This window comes from Muntiacus reevesi, chromosome 18 (assembly GCF_963930625.1).
Source record: "Muntiacus reevesi chromosome 18, mMunRee1.1, whole genome shotgun sequence".
NCBI classification, from domain to species: Eukaryota; Metazoa; Chordata; class Mammalia; order Artiodactyla; family Cervidae; genus Muntiacus; species Muntiacus reevesi.
In genome coordinates, this window is record NC_089266.1 from 36919773 (window position 1) to 36936892 (window position 17120).

A 17120-nucleotide genomic window follows, 5' to 3' on the forward strand; every position below is an offset into this window, starting at 1 on the left:
TCAAAGGATGAATGCACACAGAACAGTGTCCCATGCCCTCCCGACCCTGCAGAGTGGGGAAGCAGGGTCAGAGCGGGCGGTCCAGGGTGGGCACGCCTAGAGACCCACGCTGAGCAGCCGTGCATCCTCCACCCAGACTGCCCACCTCCTCCTCTCCGGCTCCTGATCCCAGCAGAGACACCTTGAGGCTATAAATAACATGATTGTCTAAAGGCCTATATCCACGGGCTCTGTACCGGCCACACTTTAATCGGGGCTGCTGGCAGCCAGGCTGAGGACTCCAGGCTGGAGTGAGTGGCCTCGTGCTGGGTCAGGCATAGGTTCAGGACTCCCGCGGGGGTTGCTGACAGCTCAATTCCCAGCCCAGCCACAGGCGCTGCCAACTCTCCAGCTGGGAGCGAAGAAACGGCAGGTGTAGCTCGGCCAGGGTCCTGGAGCCACAGTCAAAGGTGGGCAGAGGCACTGATCCGGTGGAGGTCACCCAGACGGGTATGGACAGGGCAGGTGGGACCTCCTCGCTGCCAGGCAGGGCCTCAGGGGTCCTCTGGGGAGGCACCCCTGCCAGAAATCAGGCGTTGGTTCTCGCTCTCAAGAATCCCTGTGGGAGGAAATCACTCAGCCAGCCCCAAAGGAGGCAGAGGTGCTTGGGGACCAGGCTTGGGCACAGCCTGCCATGAAAACCTCCAGCTTCCATTTCAAAATAAATTCCAGATCTGACCTGTTCTCCCCACCTTCAATGCCACCACCACGGTCCCAGCCCCTCTGCTCTCCCCTGATGGCTACAGGACCTCCCTTTGGCCTCCCTGCTTCAACACTGACCACCACCACCACAGTCTGCTCTCAACACAGCAGCACCACAGTGGTGCTTTTATGATGTCAATCAAACATCCTGGGGCCTGTGCCCTGCAAACCCCATAGCAGCTCCCATCTCACTCAGCGTTAAGGCCTCAGTCCCTGCAGAAGCCTTCAGTCCCCCCATGCTCTGCTCCTCTCACTGTCACCCTTGTCTCTGCCGCTGGCCCCCCTTGCTCCTGCTTCAGCCACAGTGGCCTTCTTGCAGGTCCTCAAACACAAGCAGGTACATTCCTCCCCCAGGGCCTTTGCACAAGCTCTTCCCTCCACCAGGAGCACTGTCCCCCAGACAGCTGCACAACTCAGTTCCTCCTCCAAATCTTTGCTCCAGGGTCACCTGTGCAGTGAGGACCTCTCTGACCACCCTTTCAAAAACTGCAACCTGCCCCCACCTGTTCCTCTCTCCCCACTTTCCTGCCTTATGCCTCTCATAGCACTTATGACCTCAAACATACTGTCATTTATTGCTTTTGTTTGTTTCTTGTTTGTTTCTCTTCACGTGGGCTTGGACTTGATGTTCACTCCCCAGGATATGCAATCTTGCCTGGCACATAGCAGGGGCGTAATAATTACATGTGGATGAATCAACAAATGAATGAATGGATGAATTAATAAATTCAGGGGGTGGCCAGTGCTCTTTGCTCCTATAGGGTCAGCCCTGAGCCCGGCATGGGTGCAAAGGAGCAGGGTACCTGTGCCAGACTGCTGGACCTGGGCCTGGTCTCTTTCCAGGTACAGCGCAGTCAGCAGGAAGCAGCCGCCGCCCAGGGCGATGACGAAGGCGCAGCACAGGAAGCTCTGCTGAAGGCTGAGGAAGCGCTGCAGGTAAGTGTCGGGGCGCCCCGCCCGCAGGGCGCTGGAGATCTGCAGAGGAGAGAGGCTGGGTCTGCCGGGCCCACCAGGAAGCCGCTAGGCCTCCAAGTGCAGCTCTTCCCTGGAGCCCCACCACCCACCCGGCCTTACAAGTCCCGTGAGGTAGGGGCTGCCGGCATCTCCCAGGATGTGGCCCACTGTGATCTGAAGCGCCTCAGCTGTCCCCCGGCACCTGGGCACCACCACCGACTGCAAAACACAGGAAAACCGGGGGAGGTCCCTGAGCGAGGACAGGGAGTAGGTGGCCCCTCAGACCCTCTCCTGTCCCCCTGCTGCCAAAGACCTGCCTGGTAGGGGGACAGGCTGGCCGAGAGAGTAGGGTGGCAGGGGGTCCATGACCCTAATGCCTGAAGCCCCACCACCGAGACATTAGCCTCTGAGAGTCTCAGGAAGGCTCCCCAGTCCCCCAGGATGGAGCTGCCAGGCCCCTAATGAGGGCCACCCCTCTTAAGGGTTTGCTCTTGAACCAGGGGGCCCAGGCATGGCTGCGTCAACAGTGAGGGGGTGGGCGTGTCCCAGCTCAGGGACACGGAAGGCAGCAGTGTGGGCTGTGGAGTGAAGACAGGGTGCAAGGCCAGGTGCCTACATACGTGGGCACCCAGGTGGGGTGGGGCGGAGGGCTCAGTCTCTCTCTCAGGAAGCCCGTCTGGGCAGAGACCAAAGGCAGCCTTGCTGAAAAGGCCCACCTGGAAGAGGGTGGGGAGGTTAAATATATGAATTCTGGAGTCAAACTGTCTGGTCCCAATCCCATACCCCCACTCACTAGCTGTCTGACTCTGGGCAAGTCACTTTGCCTTCCTGTGCCTTAGCCTCCTCATCCCTATATGGGGATAATAATGGTACCTACATAAAGGGTTACTTTCATGATCATTCCTCATCCGGTACCTGAGGACATTAGGCTGAAATAAATTGAACCTGCTGGGCCTCCTGCTTGGCAAGCCTTCCCCTCTCTGGTCCAACTGCAGCATCCCCATTCATCCTTCAGGATTGACCTTCAAGAAGGTCACATCCTCTTGAAGCCTTCCCAGAATTCAGGTGCCTTCCTGGAGCTCCCACAGCCCCACAGCCCCTGTGTGCACCCCTAACTGAAGGCACATTCCCCTCAGCTGGAAGGGCTCACTGCCTTCCTCCCCTTACCCTTACATGGTCTGGCAGCAAAGGTCCTGCCTAATTTCTCTTGGGGTCCCTGGGGGTTCAGCAAGGCACCAGGCACGGAGGGGACTAGCTAATATCTTGCCAACTAAACAAGTCAAGCAGAATCATCTTGGAGACTGACCCCAGGAGAAACTCTGCTAGAACCCAGGGCTGCAGCAAGAGGAGAGGAGGGAGGTAGGGAGGGAGGCAGGAGGTTCAACTAGAAGTCACAGGGTCACACGGTCCCAACAGGACATCCACGGGGGAGCTTCCCACACCAACGCCTATTCCCAAGGCCTAGTTGGCCATAATCTGAGCCCATCAGAGAATAATAACAATATAATAATAATTATTATAATAATTACTAACATTCATTAAGTGCTTCCTGTATACATTTTACATCTCATATATGTGTTTTAATATATCCACTCAAGCAACCCATGAAGGAGACACGATTCCTATCCACTATTACAGATGATGAAACCCTCCACAGAGAGGGTGAGTAACTTGCCCAGAGTCACCCAGCCAGGAAAGAGTGGGGCTAAGATTTGATCCCAGGCCTTCGTCTCCAGGGTTTGATGCTTGACCAACCTGCTATTACAAGCAAAAAGGAGCCTTTCCAGAAACATTGACACATTTGTTACAGAACGTTTGGAAAACAGTGAGAAGAACCAAGAGGACAAGCTCACCTCAAGCCCTTCAAATGGGGAACTTGCAAGGAGGGCAGAGAAGGGGACTCCAGACAGGGGACAGTGTGAGCCAAGGTGTGAAGGCCAGAGCCGCAGGACTGGAGAGGGGCTTGTGGGTGGGCAGGACAAAGCGGCAGGAGTCACTCTTGAGGGTGATCGGCTGGTCCTGGAGTCACTGGCACTGAGCCAGTCTGTCCAGGTGGTGAGAGAAGCTGGGCCTCCCGCCCATCACCAGGACCTGCCAACAGGCCTGAGGAGGAACTGACCACAGCTTTGCGCCTTCCCCAAGTGCTTCCTCCTCACCCCATAATTATGTGATTACTCACTGGTGGTTCTGGGCAGAGGGTAGGGCCTCCTAGAGACAGCAGTCCCCTACCTTTTTGGCACCAGGGACTTGTTTTATGGAAGACAATTTTTCCATGATTGGGGTGGGGGATGGTTTCGGGATGATTTAAGCACATTATATTCGCTGTGCACTTTATTACTATTTTATTACATCAGATCATCAGGCATTATACCCCAGAAGTTGGGGACCCCAGTCCTAGAGCATGGGCTCTGAATATCCAAAAACGTCCAAGCAGGGGCCAGGGCTGCTTGGAGAGAGAAAGTTCCCTTCCTCTGCTCCCAGGAACTCCAACCTGCAGGACCCAGACCAGCTCCTGCTGCCAGTGGCAGGGAGGTAGGTCTCCCCCTACCTGTTCTGGGTCCCCAGGGTCTCCATGTAGCCAGGGGCCAAGGCTGGGCCTCGCCAGCAGCTGGAGAGCCGGGCAGGTAATTTTAGAAGCTTAGAGGCTTTTGGGTTCCCAAAACTCCAGGCTCACTCTATTCGGAGACAAAAACACCTCTGTTTTTGACTCGCCCTTCTTAGAAGAGCTGTTCCCTTTATAGCCCGGGGCATAACCAGCACCAATCAAGGGCCCGAACAAAGTCAGAGTGGCAGTCACCAGGTGCAAACTTCCTGGCAGCCTGCCTCACGCGCCCCACTCAGCCCTCACACCCAGACACCCCTGGGAGGGTGAGACAGACAAGTGAGCAGACGGCTACCTAGGGGCAGAAGGCAGAGCAGGGAAGCATGGAGATGCACGGATGGAGGGAGAACTGGAGGGTGATGATCCCCCAGGGAAGGGGGATCTGCTGAAGAGGTGGGAGGTGATCCCGGTGGCAGGATTCCAGCAACCCAGAACACAGACCTGGGAGAGGCAGCAAGTCCCCCTTCTGCCCGAGTCCCCCTTCTGCCCGACTCCCCACAGCTGGGGATGGGTAAACTAGAGGGGGGCCCAGAGAGACAGGAGGGTGGGAAGGGAGCTGGAGACCCCATCAGTGGGTTGAGGGAGATGGTGAGCTCATTTGGGGATACACAGTCTCCAGTCTTGCAGGGAGCAAGGCCATCCGAGTCCCAGCTGGACTAGAGGGGAGGTCGCTGACAAGAGTCTGAAGTGGGTCTTGGCTGTGATAAGCCAAGATCCTTTTTATTAACCGAGCCACCAGGAGGCAAGGGTTTCCCAGGATGCAAGGAGTGAGCTGCCCATCAGAGGGGTATGTAAACAAGGGGGTGGACAGCACTGGTCAGAATTTTGCAGAGAGTTCATGAGCTGGAAAGCTGGCTGCACTAGAATAGCGTCCTCCAGTGCATTCTGAGGAGCAGCTCCACCAGGATCACGCAGGACAATTCAAGAGCAATGCAGATCCCTGGGCCCCAACACAGACACAACGGAATCAGACTCTGAGGACAGAGGGCCAGGAAAGTGAATTTATAATGAAAGTCAAGTGAAGGTGTTAGTCACTCAGTCATATCCAACTCTTTGTGACCCCATGGACTATAGCCCACCAGCCTCCTCTGTCCACGGAATTCTTCAGGCAAGACTACTGGAGTGGGTGGCCACTTCCTTCTCCAGGGAATCTTCCTGACCCAAGGAATGAAATTTGTAATAAGCTCCCCTAAACCTGATTCTTATGCTCAATGACTTTAAGAGCCACAGAAGAGTCCCTGAAGTCTCTTTCCCGGAGAGAATCTGGATTCTCCTCCCTGCGGATAAGCAGATCAAAGAGAGTCGTGTCACTGACGCAGGACCGCGGTGGGGCCCGTGGAGCCCACAGCGACCCCTCAGGGATGCAGGCTTAGCTCTCTTAGCCCTTGTAGCCTGGGTGTAACTGGTAGGTACTGCCTTTCTGTTAAACACCTACAGCACATTTGTATACACCAATGCCAGCCAGAGAGAGGGGCAGAGCTGGGAGTGGAAGCAGGTGGACCATTCCAGAATCTGGCTCCTGGGCTCCGCTGACCTCTTGCCTTCCGGGACTCAGAAGAAAGGGCAGCCAGCATGGACCTCCCTGTACTTCATGCCACACCAGCGTCCCCACACTTCCTGCCCCAGCTCCACTCTAACCCCTGCCAGCCTCTCTCCACCCATCTCCCCTCCAGCCTCATTTCTGGAAAAGCAGCACTCGCTACCTATGCCCCCCAACTCCAGGGACCTTCCTCTCTTCCCCTCTGTCCCCTGTGCAGCTTCTCACAGGCACCGTCTACTCGCTGGTCTGCACTCCGGCCTCGTCACCTCTCACCCTTCCCCCCAGCTCCCCGTCTGCCCCTCCACTCCACAGCTCAGGTCCCGCAGCAGTCCCCTCACTGGCATTTGGCTTGAGACCCCTCCCTTCTGGAGCCCCCCCCCCTCTCTGCCTGGAGACTGAGCTCCAAGACGTGGTCCAGCTCCGGCCAACAAAGTGGCACAAAGCTGTCCCTCCCGTGAGGCTTTGGGAAGGTGGGGAGGCAGGGGAGGGGGGGCTAGCAGCCTCCCTGGGTTGACAGGCCCCACTGAGCTTTGGGGGCTGAACGCCTCTAAGCCAGGGGAGGAGCAGGAGGAGCACCAGGTGGGCTGGGTCCAGTCTGGCCCCCTGGGTGGTACCTGCCCGCTCCCCAGCACTGCCAGATGGGTCAGACTATGGTTGACTGGCCCCCTCACCTCTCCTCTCCCTGCCACCCCCTCCCTGACCCCTGCCCACAACCCACACATGGCGCTACAAAGAGGCCGACTCTGCCAGGTTAATCATTCCTGCAGACCATGGGCGGGCGCAGTCTTCACATATCTGTGGGGCTGTCATGTGGAGCAGGAACAGGGCTGGGGGAGAGGCGGAAGAAGCTGTGGGCGGGGGCAGGTTTCAGCCGACAAGCTGTGATGAGGGTGGGGGCAGGTCATCGCCCTGTGCCTACAAGTGGGCAGCCATACCCGGGGCAAGCTTTGCCGGTGCAATCCCATACACCGAGGGTTTTCCCTCAGGCCATCTTGCTCACCCCGCCAGGCCAGTTATGATTGCCCCGTTTTATAGGCAAGGAAACTGAGGCCCAAGGCCGTTCAGCAGGTCTGTGGCTGAGTCTGGGCTGGAGCCCAGGTCTCCTGTCTGGAGGGAGGAAAAGAGAAGAGCCGGCAGCCTTGCAGCTGATACACTCACCCGGGAGTCACAGACAGGATAGCGTTGTCGACACCCGCTAGCCTGGGTCAAAGGAAGGGCCAGAGCATCTAGACAGAGAGTGAGCCTCCAGTCCACAGCCAGTATTCAAGCAGGTTTTGTTGGCTAATTACATGACTACACTTCCCCACAGCCCTTTCAAACTCAGATTCCAGGATGCCAGGATTTCTTTAGGAGATGGAAGATGAGAAAGTAGGAACTGCTGAATTATTACCAGAACCCCAGCCAGCATTCCTTGCCCTGGGCAGAGGGCACAAGCTTCACAGGGATCATCTTGTTTCACCCTCACCATAATCCAGGAGGTCTTTTCATCCCCATTTTCCATACAGGGAAACTGAGGCTCAGTGACACAAAGTGACTTGCCTAGGGCACGCAGAGCTGGGAAGTGGCAGAAGCAGGGCTGACACCCAGGTTCGTGCATCTGCACTGGACCACCCTCAGAACGGCTCTGCTTCCCTCGGGCCCACCGCTGGGCCATGCTGGGCTGCCAGGAGGCAGGACAAGGGCTTCGGGGTGTCGCTAGGGTGGGGGCCCTGTATAATCCACAAGGCCGCAGCCCTTCAGTGTTCAACAGCTTCCCTGCGGTCTCCTAGAAGGAGGCCGGGAGGCTGGACGGAGAGTGAGGCTCGGGGGGGAGGGCGTGCTAGACTCTGGACCCAGCATCACGTGGTCAGGACAGCCTCAGGACTCACTGGAGCGCGAGCCTTGCAGCCCATGATACGGGAGCTGGAGTGGTCTGGACCCACCTGGGCTGGGTGCCCCCGAAGTCCAGCATCCCTGACTGCATACCCAGTGTAGAGGCCAAGGAGACCACTTGCTGAGAAGGATGGCAGTCAAGAAACAGGGGCAAAGAAAGAGGCCTGGAGTCAGAAAGCCCGGGTCCCAGTCCTGGCTCAGTGCCTCTACGGGCTGTGTGACCTTGGTCCAGGCCCCTGGCCTCTCTGAGCCTCCATGTGCTTACCCACAACACAGGAGTGATGGTCAGAGGATATGTTTGAGAGTGTCAAGGAGGCCCCCGGTCCAAGGTAACTGCTTGCTGACCTCGGTCCCTGACCCCATGGTCTCTGAAGCCCCATCTGACCTCTGGGCCATTCAACAGCAGAAGTCCAGCCCTGAGCAGGACAGATGCCAGCTGCCCCCATTCAACACCCCAGGCCCAGTCCTCTGCCCTGACCGCCACACCTACCAGCAGGATGTCAGCAATCACCGCCCAGTTGCAGGACAGGAGAAGCTCCCCAAGGGCCAGGAACACCTGTGGACACAGGGGGTCAGGATGAGGCTCCCTGGATTTCAATCACCAGCCCCTCCCCGTGGTGTCTTCCCACCTGTGCAGAGGGAGACTAGTCTGCACACAGGAAGCCCCATCGAGACTTCCTGGGGTGGGTGAGGTCTGCAACTGTTATCCCAGTGGCAGCAGCCTCCAGGGTGGGTGGTAGGAATGGTTTAGTCTCTAAGTCATGTCAGACTCCTGCAACCCCACGGACTGTAGCCCACCAGGCTCCTCTGTTCATAGGATTTTCCAGGCAAGAATACTGGAGTGGGTTGCCATTCCCTTCTGCAGGGGAAGGATTCCTGACCCAGGGATCAAACCTGCATCTCCTGCATTGACAGGTGGATTCTTTATCACTGAGCCACCAGAGAAGCTCCCAGAGTGGGTAGACATTTCCATCTGGGCAGATGGCCAGCCATGACCCAGAGAGAAGTCAGAGCCCAGGCCTGGGAAGAGCACGTCCTTGAGGTCACCCAGGGTAGTAGCCAGGACTCCCAGGCCACTTTATATATTTATATATATATATATATATATATATATATATTTATATTTATTTATTTTTATTTGACTACACTGGGTCTTAGCTGCAGCATGTGGGATCTTTAGTTGTGGCATGCAAACTCTTAGCTGCAGCATGCGGGATCTAGTTCCCTGACCAGGGATCAAACCCAGATCCTTGCATTGGGAGCACAAAGTCTTAGCCACTGGACCACCAGGAAAGTCCCTCCCAGGCCACTTTTAAAGGTGGGGAAACAGAGAAAGGTCCAGAGACTGCTCTGGCCTTGCCCACCCCTCCCACTTTGTTCCCCTAAGGCCAGTGTACACTAAGGAGGCACCTACTGCATACCAGCCAGACCACCCAAACCAGGCACCCCATCCACAGCGCCTCCCAGGCCTTCCCCTTCCCAGTTCCCTGGAGCATCACAGGGAGGTGAGCAAGGCTGAGACAGTAAACTGTGCCCGGATCAGGGCTTGTCTGAGGTCATCAGCTGGCCGAGGACAAAGCCAGACTGAAATGCGAGGCTTCCAGCCCCTGTCCGGTGCCCACCCCGGCCCTGGGCACCTATGGGGCTCAGAAAACCTGATGTGCGCCCACCCCCACCACCCTGTTTGCCTATCCGGCGGGTGACCGGAGGCCGCTGTGGGCCTGTCTCTCCCAGCTCCCTGAACCCCCCCACCTCGTGCCAAAGGATTAGGACAATCTTCATTCCACTCACTCAAGAAGAGTTTAATGAGGCAGGAAGGAGGAGGGGAAAGTCTCATTTCTCCTGAGAGCTTATTGCTGGAGTGGAATTAGTCATTCCTGGAGTCACGGGGCTCTGCCCAGGGCAGCCCAGGCTCTGGCACCCAAAGGCCTACAAGAACCCAGGACAGAGGAACCGAAGGCTTACTGCATGCCCACCGACGACACGCCGGGCCTGTCCCCTTCTGTCACCCACCCAACTCTCAGCCACCTCCTAAGACACACACCATGACTCCCACCTCACAGATGAGAAGGATCAGGCCCAGGTCACATACCACTTTTTGGCGAGCCCCTCACCCGAGTGACAAGATGAGAGATAGGAAGCTGTCAGGGGACCGGGGGGAGATTCGGAAAGGCCCCAGAAGCCGCAGGGCAGGGCAAGGCTGGCACAAGATGAGTCAGAGGAAAGCGCAGGATGGGGAGGGCTTCCAGGTGGAGGTGGGCCTGAGCAGAGCCCTGAAGGACAGGCGGGATCGGGATGGGTCTAGAAGAGCCCCAAGGTTACACCAGGCAGAGAACCCGGTGAGCAGAGGCGAGGCCAGAAGGCACCTGCCAGGCTGGGCGGGCAGGAGTGTGGCCAGGGCTTCAGGGAGAGGGCAGGAACCACTGGGGAGGGGGCGCAGCAGGGGTCTTCTCCCCGTCTCACCAGGCCTTGGCCCTCCACAAACTGGGGAACTCTTGAGGGCAGGGCGGGCCTCCTCTGGGCCTGGGCTGGGCACCCACAGGGCTAGGAATCAGGAAGTGGCCGGTGGGCGAGCCTTAGGTGGGGCCCGGGCAGGCCGCAGACCCGCATTCCAGCTCGGCAGGGTCTGCCAAGCCGGCCTCCTGGGGCCACATGAAAGCGGGGACCGCTCACACCCATCCTCCCCTTGACTCCCACCTCCAGGGATGGCCAGGCCACTGTCCCCCTCCCCACGGGCTCTAGCTCAAAGGCAAGGGTCCTACCCTCCACACCCCCTGTGCCAGCCACTCCGAGCTGCCTTCTCTGCTGGGGCTGCGTTCTGCCCCCTGCCCGCCCCCCACACCCACAGGACACGCTGAAATACACCTTTTCCTTCCTCCAGCTGGAGCAGGGTGGATCCTGTCCCAAAATAGAGCCGATCCGAGGGAGGCTGCAGCCACAATGGAGCCTTTCAGGCTGAACAAACCACGGGAGGAGGACAGGTTTCCTCAGACACACCTGGAAACCCACCCCAAGCCACCAAACCCTTGTCTCCACACGGCGGCTCTGAGGGGCGAAGCGGGGCCAGGGTAGGGAGAGGCCACCTCCTCATCCCATAATTACAGAGCCTCCTGAGGCGCCGCCTGGGCTCAGGGAGGGTCACTCCTTCAGAGAGGTGTGACCCCCTGACAGTACACAGCTCGGCCCCACCCTGCCACACGTGGCTGCTCCGAGGAGATCACCACCCGCTGGACCGTGATTTCCCCAGCCCCACACTCCCCACCAGGTGCCTCCACGGTGCCAAGAGCTTGTGCTTCTAAAGCTGGAAGAGGGACTTCCCCGGTGGTCCAGTGGCTGAGACTCCACACTCCTGGGTTCGATTCCTGGTCAGGGAACTAGACCCCACATGCTGCAACTAAAACCAGTACAGCCAAATAGATTTTTAAAAACGAGAATAAAAAATAACCTAGGAGGGGAACACATGTAAATCCACGACTGATTCAGGTCAATGTATGACAAAAACCACTAAAATACTGTAAAGCAATTAGCCTCCAACTAATAAAAATAAATGGAAAAAAAAAATAACCTAGGAGACAACCTCAGTGGGCGCTGTTTGTGTTCCCCACAGGCTGCGTGCAAATCAGGCCTTAGAAGTCAGCAGCTTCCATGACCAACTCAGACTGGGGTTCCACATTAAGAAATCAGCCAAACAAGAAGGGCCTGGTTGGAAGTAAAGTCAGGGTGAAGAATGTAGTCAGTGAACTGGGCATAGCTCTTCTCACACAGGCCCCTCAGCCCCCTGGACGCCCTCTCCTGCACAGCCACAGGCCCCTTGCACTGACCAGGTCGCCAGATCTGCTCTCTCCCCCATCTGCTCCCCCCACACACATTACTGTCCTCACCCAGGGTGTTTGAGGCAGCCAGGATGCAGGTCCCACACAGAACCTGGCCACCAGCAAGCTGCCCAGGCGACTTTGCTCCTAGATGGCCCCTGTCCCAACCCCCATCACTCTGGTCAGACACAGACAGGGGGAGGCGGGGGGGGCTCCTCCACGCCTTGCTGGCCCTCACACCCCTCCAGACACTGATTCCTGTCCATGCTGATCCTAGATGTCCCTCCCTTCGGCCCCCTCCTCCCATCCACTGTCTGGCCTGGGCCAGTCTCTCCTCCTCACTGGTTTCCCAGGCCCCAGCATCGCACCCCCCCCCCCCCCGCCCACAACAGCAGCCCCAGAGGGGACTTCCAAAAGGGAAATCTGACTCTGCCCTCATCCTCTTAGGACCGGCACATGCTTTCCCCTGCACCCCAACTCCATCCCCTGGGCCACAGGGCCTGGGAATGCCGCTGGGAGCCTGAGAAGCATGGAGCCCCACAGTCCCTGGCCTTTTCCATCTCAGACTCAAGAGGATTTCCCCCTTGAGTTGGGGCAGTGATGATGAATATTTCTGGCCTGAGTCACCCCTAGCCAGAGAGGCATGCACACACACACACACACACACACTCACACAAAACCACACAAGCACACACAGGCACAAGCATCCTCAAGACCTCACACACACAAACACACAGACACAAGAGCTCCAATACCCCCCCACACATACCTAGACCCAAAACCTGAGACACACATGCAAAACTCACACACCGCAAGGAAACACATAAGCAGGTAACAGGGATGATGTTCCAAGTATAAAAACATGTATGGCAAGAGTACCACCCAAACAGATAGTGGCTGCTTGCTGGGGTGAACCTGTTGGAAAACAGTCGAGCATGTACACACGCCTGCTTGTGGTCTCATGATGTGGACAAGGAGTCACTCACACACAATCACACAGGCACACACATATGTGTGTGCTAAGTCACCTCAGTTGTGTCTGACTCTTTGCAACCCTATGGACTGTAGCCCGTCAGGCTCCTCTGTCCATGGGATTCTCCAGGCAAGAATACTGGAGTGGGTTGCCATGCCCTCCTCCAGATCTTCCCGGTCCAGGGATCGAACTTGTGTCTCTAAATGTCCCCTGCATTGCCAGGCAGGTTCTCTACCGCTAACACCATCTGGGAAGACCACATGCACATACACATACACACAAATACACTCTTGTTTTTGCACTCAGGCACCTATATACACATGCATCACACACTCATATCTTCATACGCATCATCACCCCTCCTTGTGTACACCCGCAGGCACATGTAGGCACGGGCAGGGAGCAGGAGGGAAGCTGGAACACCTACTCCAGAGAAGACTCAGTCCCCGTGGGGTAGAGAGGACAGTGTCTCCACCTTGGTCCATCTCGCTCTTCCAACTGGGTAGTCACTGACCTCTGAACTGCAAGGATGGGTTCTAGGCACCCCAGGAAGGGGGAAAGCAAAGGTCTCCCAAAGGCTCATGGAGACTCGGGGAGAGCTAAGGCCGATCCTCCCCTTGCATGGGTCAACCCTTCACCCAGTATGGCTGAGCCAGTCAGGATGCAGGTCCCCAGCACAGACTGGCCGTCACCAAGCTGCTGGGCCGGCTGGCACACTTCGCCCCTGGGCCTGCCAGCCTGTAGCCGCAGGAACTGACTCAGGGCACAGGCTACCATCCGGCTCCCAGGGGCCAGCAGCCCGGGAGGCAGGCAGGTGGGGAGCGCGCTCCAGTTCCCCTGGAGAACTCCGCTGACACAGCGGGCTCTGCTGCCCATCCAAGAGACACCTGTTAGCTTCCCGCAGGGACTGGGTCCTCCGAAGAAGTGTAGGTGGGCCTCTCTGAGCTCCTCTGAGGCAGCCCCTGGCAAGTCTCAGTTACTCCAGCCCAAGATGCAAGAGAAAATTATCCAAGAAGCCCCCAAGGGCCAAGTGATAGGAGAGCCCCCCAACCTGGGGTATCTGCACAGCCCACCAGTCTCTGTCAAGTGCACTGAGGAGGCACCTCCTGCATGCCAGTCAGACTGCCCAGACCAGGCACCCTGTCCACAGCGCCTCCCAGGCTTTCCCCATCCCAGACCCCTGGAGCATCACAGAGAGATGAGCAAAGCTGAGTCAGTAAACTGTGCTCAGTTCTCAGCCAGGGGTGACAGCAGATCCCATAACCAACCCTGGAACCCTCAGCTGACCCTGACCACAGCTACGGGGGGGACACACATCCCGGCCACTCCCTGCCAAGCACCACACAAGGTTCCCTTGTTGGCACCAGGCTGGGCAGATGTGGGGCCTTCATCCTCGGTCCTTGCTCAGGAATCTTCAAGGCGGAGGAAGGCGGCATCCCCTCCCGGATGCGAAGGCCTCAGTGACCACCAGGCTGACTCTGCGTGATAGCTGCATCTCTTCTCGAGCCACTAGAGAACTCAGACTTACAACCCAGTTTGCACTGGAAGGAGCCTAAAGGTCATCTGGAGCAACTCCTGGGTAAAAACGTGCTCAGTTGCTCAGCTGTGTCCGACTCTTTGCCATCCCACAGACTGTAGCCTGCCAGGCTCCTCTGTCCATGGAATTTTTCAGGCAAGAATACTGGAGCGGGTTGCCATTTCCCACTCTTAAGGGATCTCCCCAACCCAGGGATCGAACCTGTGTCTCCAGTGTCTCCTGCATTGGCAGGCAGATTCTTTACCACTCTGCCACCTGGAAAGCCCCCATACTACATTTGATCTTAGCTAAAAGGCTGAGAAGTCTTTTGTAAAAATGGAAGGTTGCAATTGCATCATAGACCGCCCATCCCCCAGAAGTAAAAAAATAAATAACGCCAGGGGAAAAAAATGTTTTTCACCAAAGAAAAGAACAAAGCCTAATGAGATAAGCATTAAATATTGGCAACCAAGGCAAAAAAAAAAAAAAAAAGATGATTCTAGGATAGACAATATAGCCCTTCTTAGCTCTCTCACCCCCAAAGCTATTCTCCAAAACCCCCATATCTGGAGGGAAATAAACTGAGCAGGGGTCCTTTGTTTTCACTCTTAACTGAGACCCAGTGGCAAAAGCTGCTGGGGAGAAATGGGTGGAAGTGGAGAAAGTGAATGAATGACACCAGTTACTGACTTCACGTGAGGCCTAAAAACAGCTCCCATCCCAGAAGAGGGGATACACCCAGTCATTAAGTAGAATGAACCCTGTAATAGAGCATTTACCTAAATCCCAGAAGAAAGAGCAGTGTCCAGGTGTTCTAACAAAGCCACTCCCACCTTACCTGAGCCCTGCAATTCCCTCCAGTGACAGAAAACCTAACACTCAACTCTCAAGCTGCAGCCCCTTTGGGGAAGAGAAGAGTCACAGAGAAGGCAGGAAGAGGGTCGAAGAAAACAAAAAGTCACCCACACTACATCACAGCAATCTGACATCAGAGCAGAGCTGCCCATACCCAGGCTGGGGAAAGCACACAACATGTGAACTATGCAAATATACAGAAAAAGAGAAAGAAAGAGGGAAGGAGGAAGGAAAGTGGGGAGGGAAGGAAGAAGAGGAAAGAAGGGAGGAAGGCAGAGAAGGAGGGAGGGAGGAAAGAAAGAGAAAACAGGAAAAATAAAGAAAAAAGGAAGAGAGGATGAGAAGCAAAAGGAAGGGGAAAAGAAAGGAGGGAAGGAAAGAAAGGAGGGAAGAAGGAAGGAGAGAGAGAAACAGAGGAAACAGGTGGAGAAGGGAGAAGAAAGAGAGGAAGAAAAAAGAACCCAACCTAGAAGACAAACGACAGGCAAAGGAGCAGGAGGAAATCTCTAATAATTGTTCCACACTAGTTATGTGCTCAGTCGCTTCAGTTGTATCCAATTCTGCAACCCCATGGACTGTAGCACGCCAGGCCCCTCTATGGAGTGGGTTGCCAGGCCCTCCTCCAGGGGATCTTCCCAACCCAAAGATCGAACCCAGATCTCCCTCATTGCAGGTGGATTCTTCACCACTGAGCCACTGGGGAAGCACTTGCAAACTATATTGAATATTAATTCAATAAAGAAAGAGCTCAAAGGACTTCCCTGGTGGTCCAGTGGCTAAGACTGCGCTCCCAATGCAGAGGGCCTGGGTTTCATCCCTCCTCAGGGAACTAGACCCTACATGCCACAGCTAAAGATCTTGCATGCTGCAATAAAGACAGAAGATCCCACATGCTGCAACTAAGATCTGGTGCAGTCAAATTAATAAATAAATATATATTTTTAAAAAAGGAAAAAAAGCTGGTCAGGATTCATCAATAAGTCCAAAATTTTCAAATTAATTTGAAGTTAAACAATTCCTTTGATTTCAATTCAATTTCTTCATGTAAGTTCATACAAACGAATGAAACATTACATGATTCTATTGATATGAAATATCCAGAATAGGAAAATCTATAAAGACAGAAAGTAGATTAGCAGTTACGTTGAGCTGGAATAGACAGTGACTGGGGGAAATGGTGAATGATTTATATGACTATAGAGTTTCTTTTTTTAACAGAAAGTCCAAGAAATGCATCTACTCTGTTGTCCCTTAGGAAGTTTCTTTTTGAGGTGATGAAATATTCTACAATTGATGTGGTGATGATTGCAAAACTCTGCAAATATATTGCTGCTGCTGCTGCTGCTAAGTCGCTTCAGTCATGTCCGACTCTGTGCAATCCCAGAGATGGCAGCCCACCAGGCTCCCCCGTCCCTGGGATTCTCCAGGCAAGAACACTGGAGTGGGTTGCCATTTCCTTCTCCAATGCATGAAAGAGAAAAGTGAAAGTGAAGTCTCTCAGTCGTGTCCAACTCTTAGCGACCCCATGGACTGCAGCCTACCAGGCACCTCCGTCCATGGGATTTTCCAGGCAAGAGTAGTGGAGTAGGTTGCCATTGCCTTCTCCTGCAAATATACTAAAAACTATTAAATTTTGCACTTTAAATGGGTGAACTACATGACACATGAATTTAATCTCAATAAATCTGTTTTTAAAATTACCATATAGGGACTTCCCCAGTGGTCCAGCAGTTGACTCCGCACTTTCAATGTGGGAGGCAAGGGTTCGATCCCTGGTTGGGGAACTAAGATCCCACGTATCACAAGGCACAGTAAAAGAATTTTTTAAAAAGAAACAAAGAAAATTTCCATATAACCCCAGTTTAATAAAAGTATTTCTAAAAACATAAACCTATGTTTATACACTGAGAGACACATATAGAAGGATGGTCACATAAAAGTGGAAACAAACAGGCCAAGATGTTAAGACTAGCCGATTCTGGAGGATGAGAAAATGGAAAGTTGTTATTTTCTTCTTCAGGTTTTTCTGGTTTTGCTTTTTTTTTTTAATTTTCCCCCAAATAAAAATAGAAAGGTCACTGATAGAGTGTGCTGGATTGAACTGCTGGTCTAAACGTTTGAGTTTACTGTGGTAGCATGTGGCTGCCACATCCCTGACGTGTCAAGGGCCCCAGAGTATCATCCTCAGTCCTCTCCTCTTCTCTATTCAAGCTCAGGCCCGTGCTGATTTCATTCAGTCGCATGGCTTTAAATAA

At 55.0% G+C, this 17120-nt stretch overlaps 1 protein-coding gene across 5 annotated transcripts in view; it reads right to left on the reverse strand.

The window, feature by feature from the left end:
• Nucleotides 1–230: 230 nt before the first annotated feature.
• The window catches only part of SPNS3 (SPNS lysolipid transporter 3, sphingosine-1-phosphate (putative)), a 64278-nt gene continuing 47388 nt past the window's right edge, over nt 231–17120 (reverse strand). For all 5 annotated transcript variants that reach the window (XM_065909636.1, XM_065909637.1, XM_065909638.1 and 2 more), the window contains 4 exons: nt 8200–8265; nt 1816–1914; nt 1545–1716; nt 231–598 (listed from right to left, as the gene is read on the reverse strand). In XM_065909636.1, coding sequence (XP_065765708.1) covers nt 534–598; nt 1545–1716; nt 1816–1914; nt 8200–8265 — 402 coding nt within the window. In that variant the 3' untranslated portion in view covers nt 231–533. The remainder of the gene's footprint in view (nt 599–1544; nt 1717–1815; nt 1915–8199; nt 8266–17120) is intronic.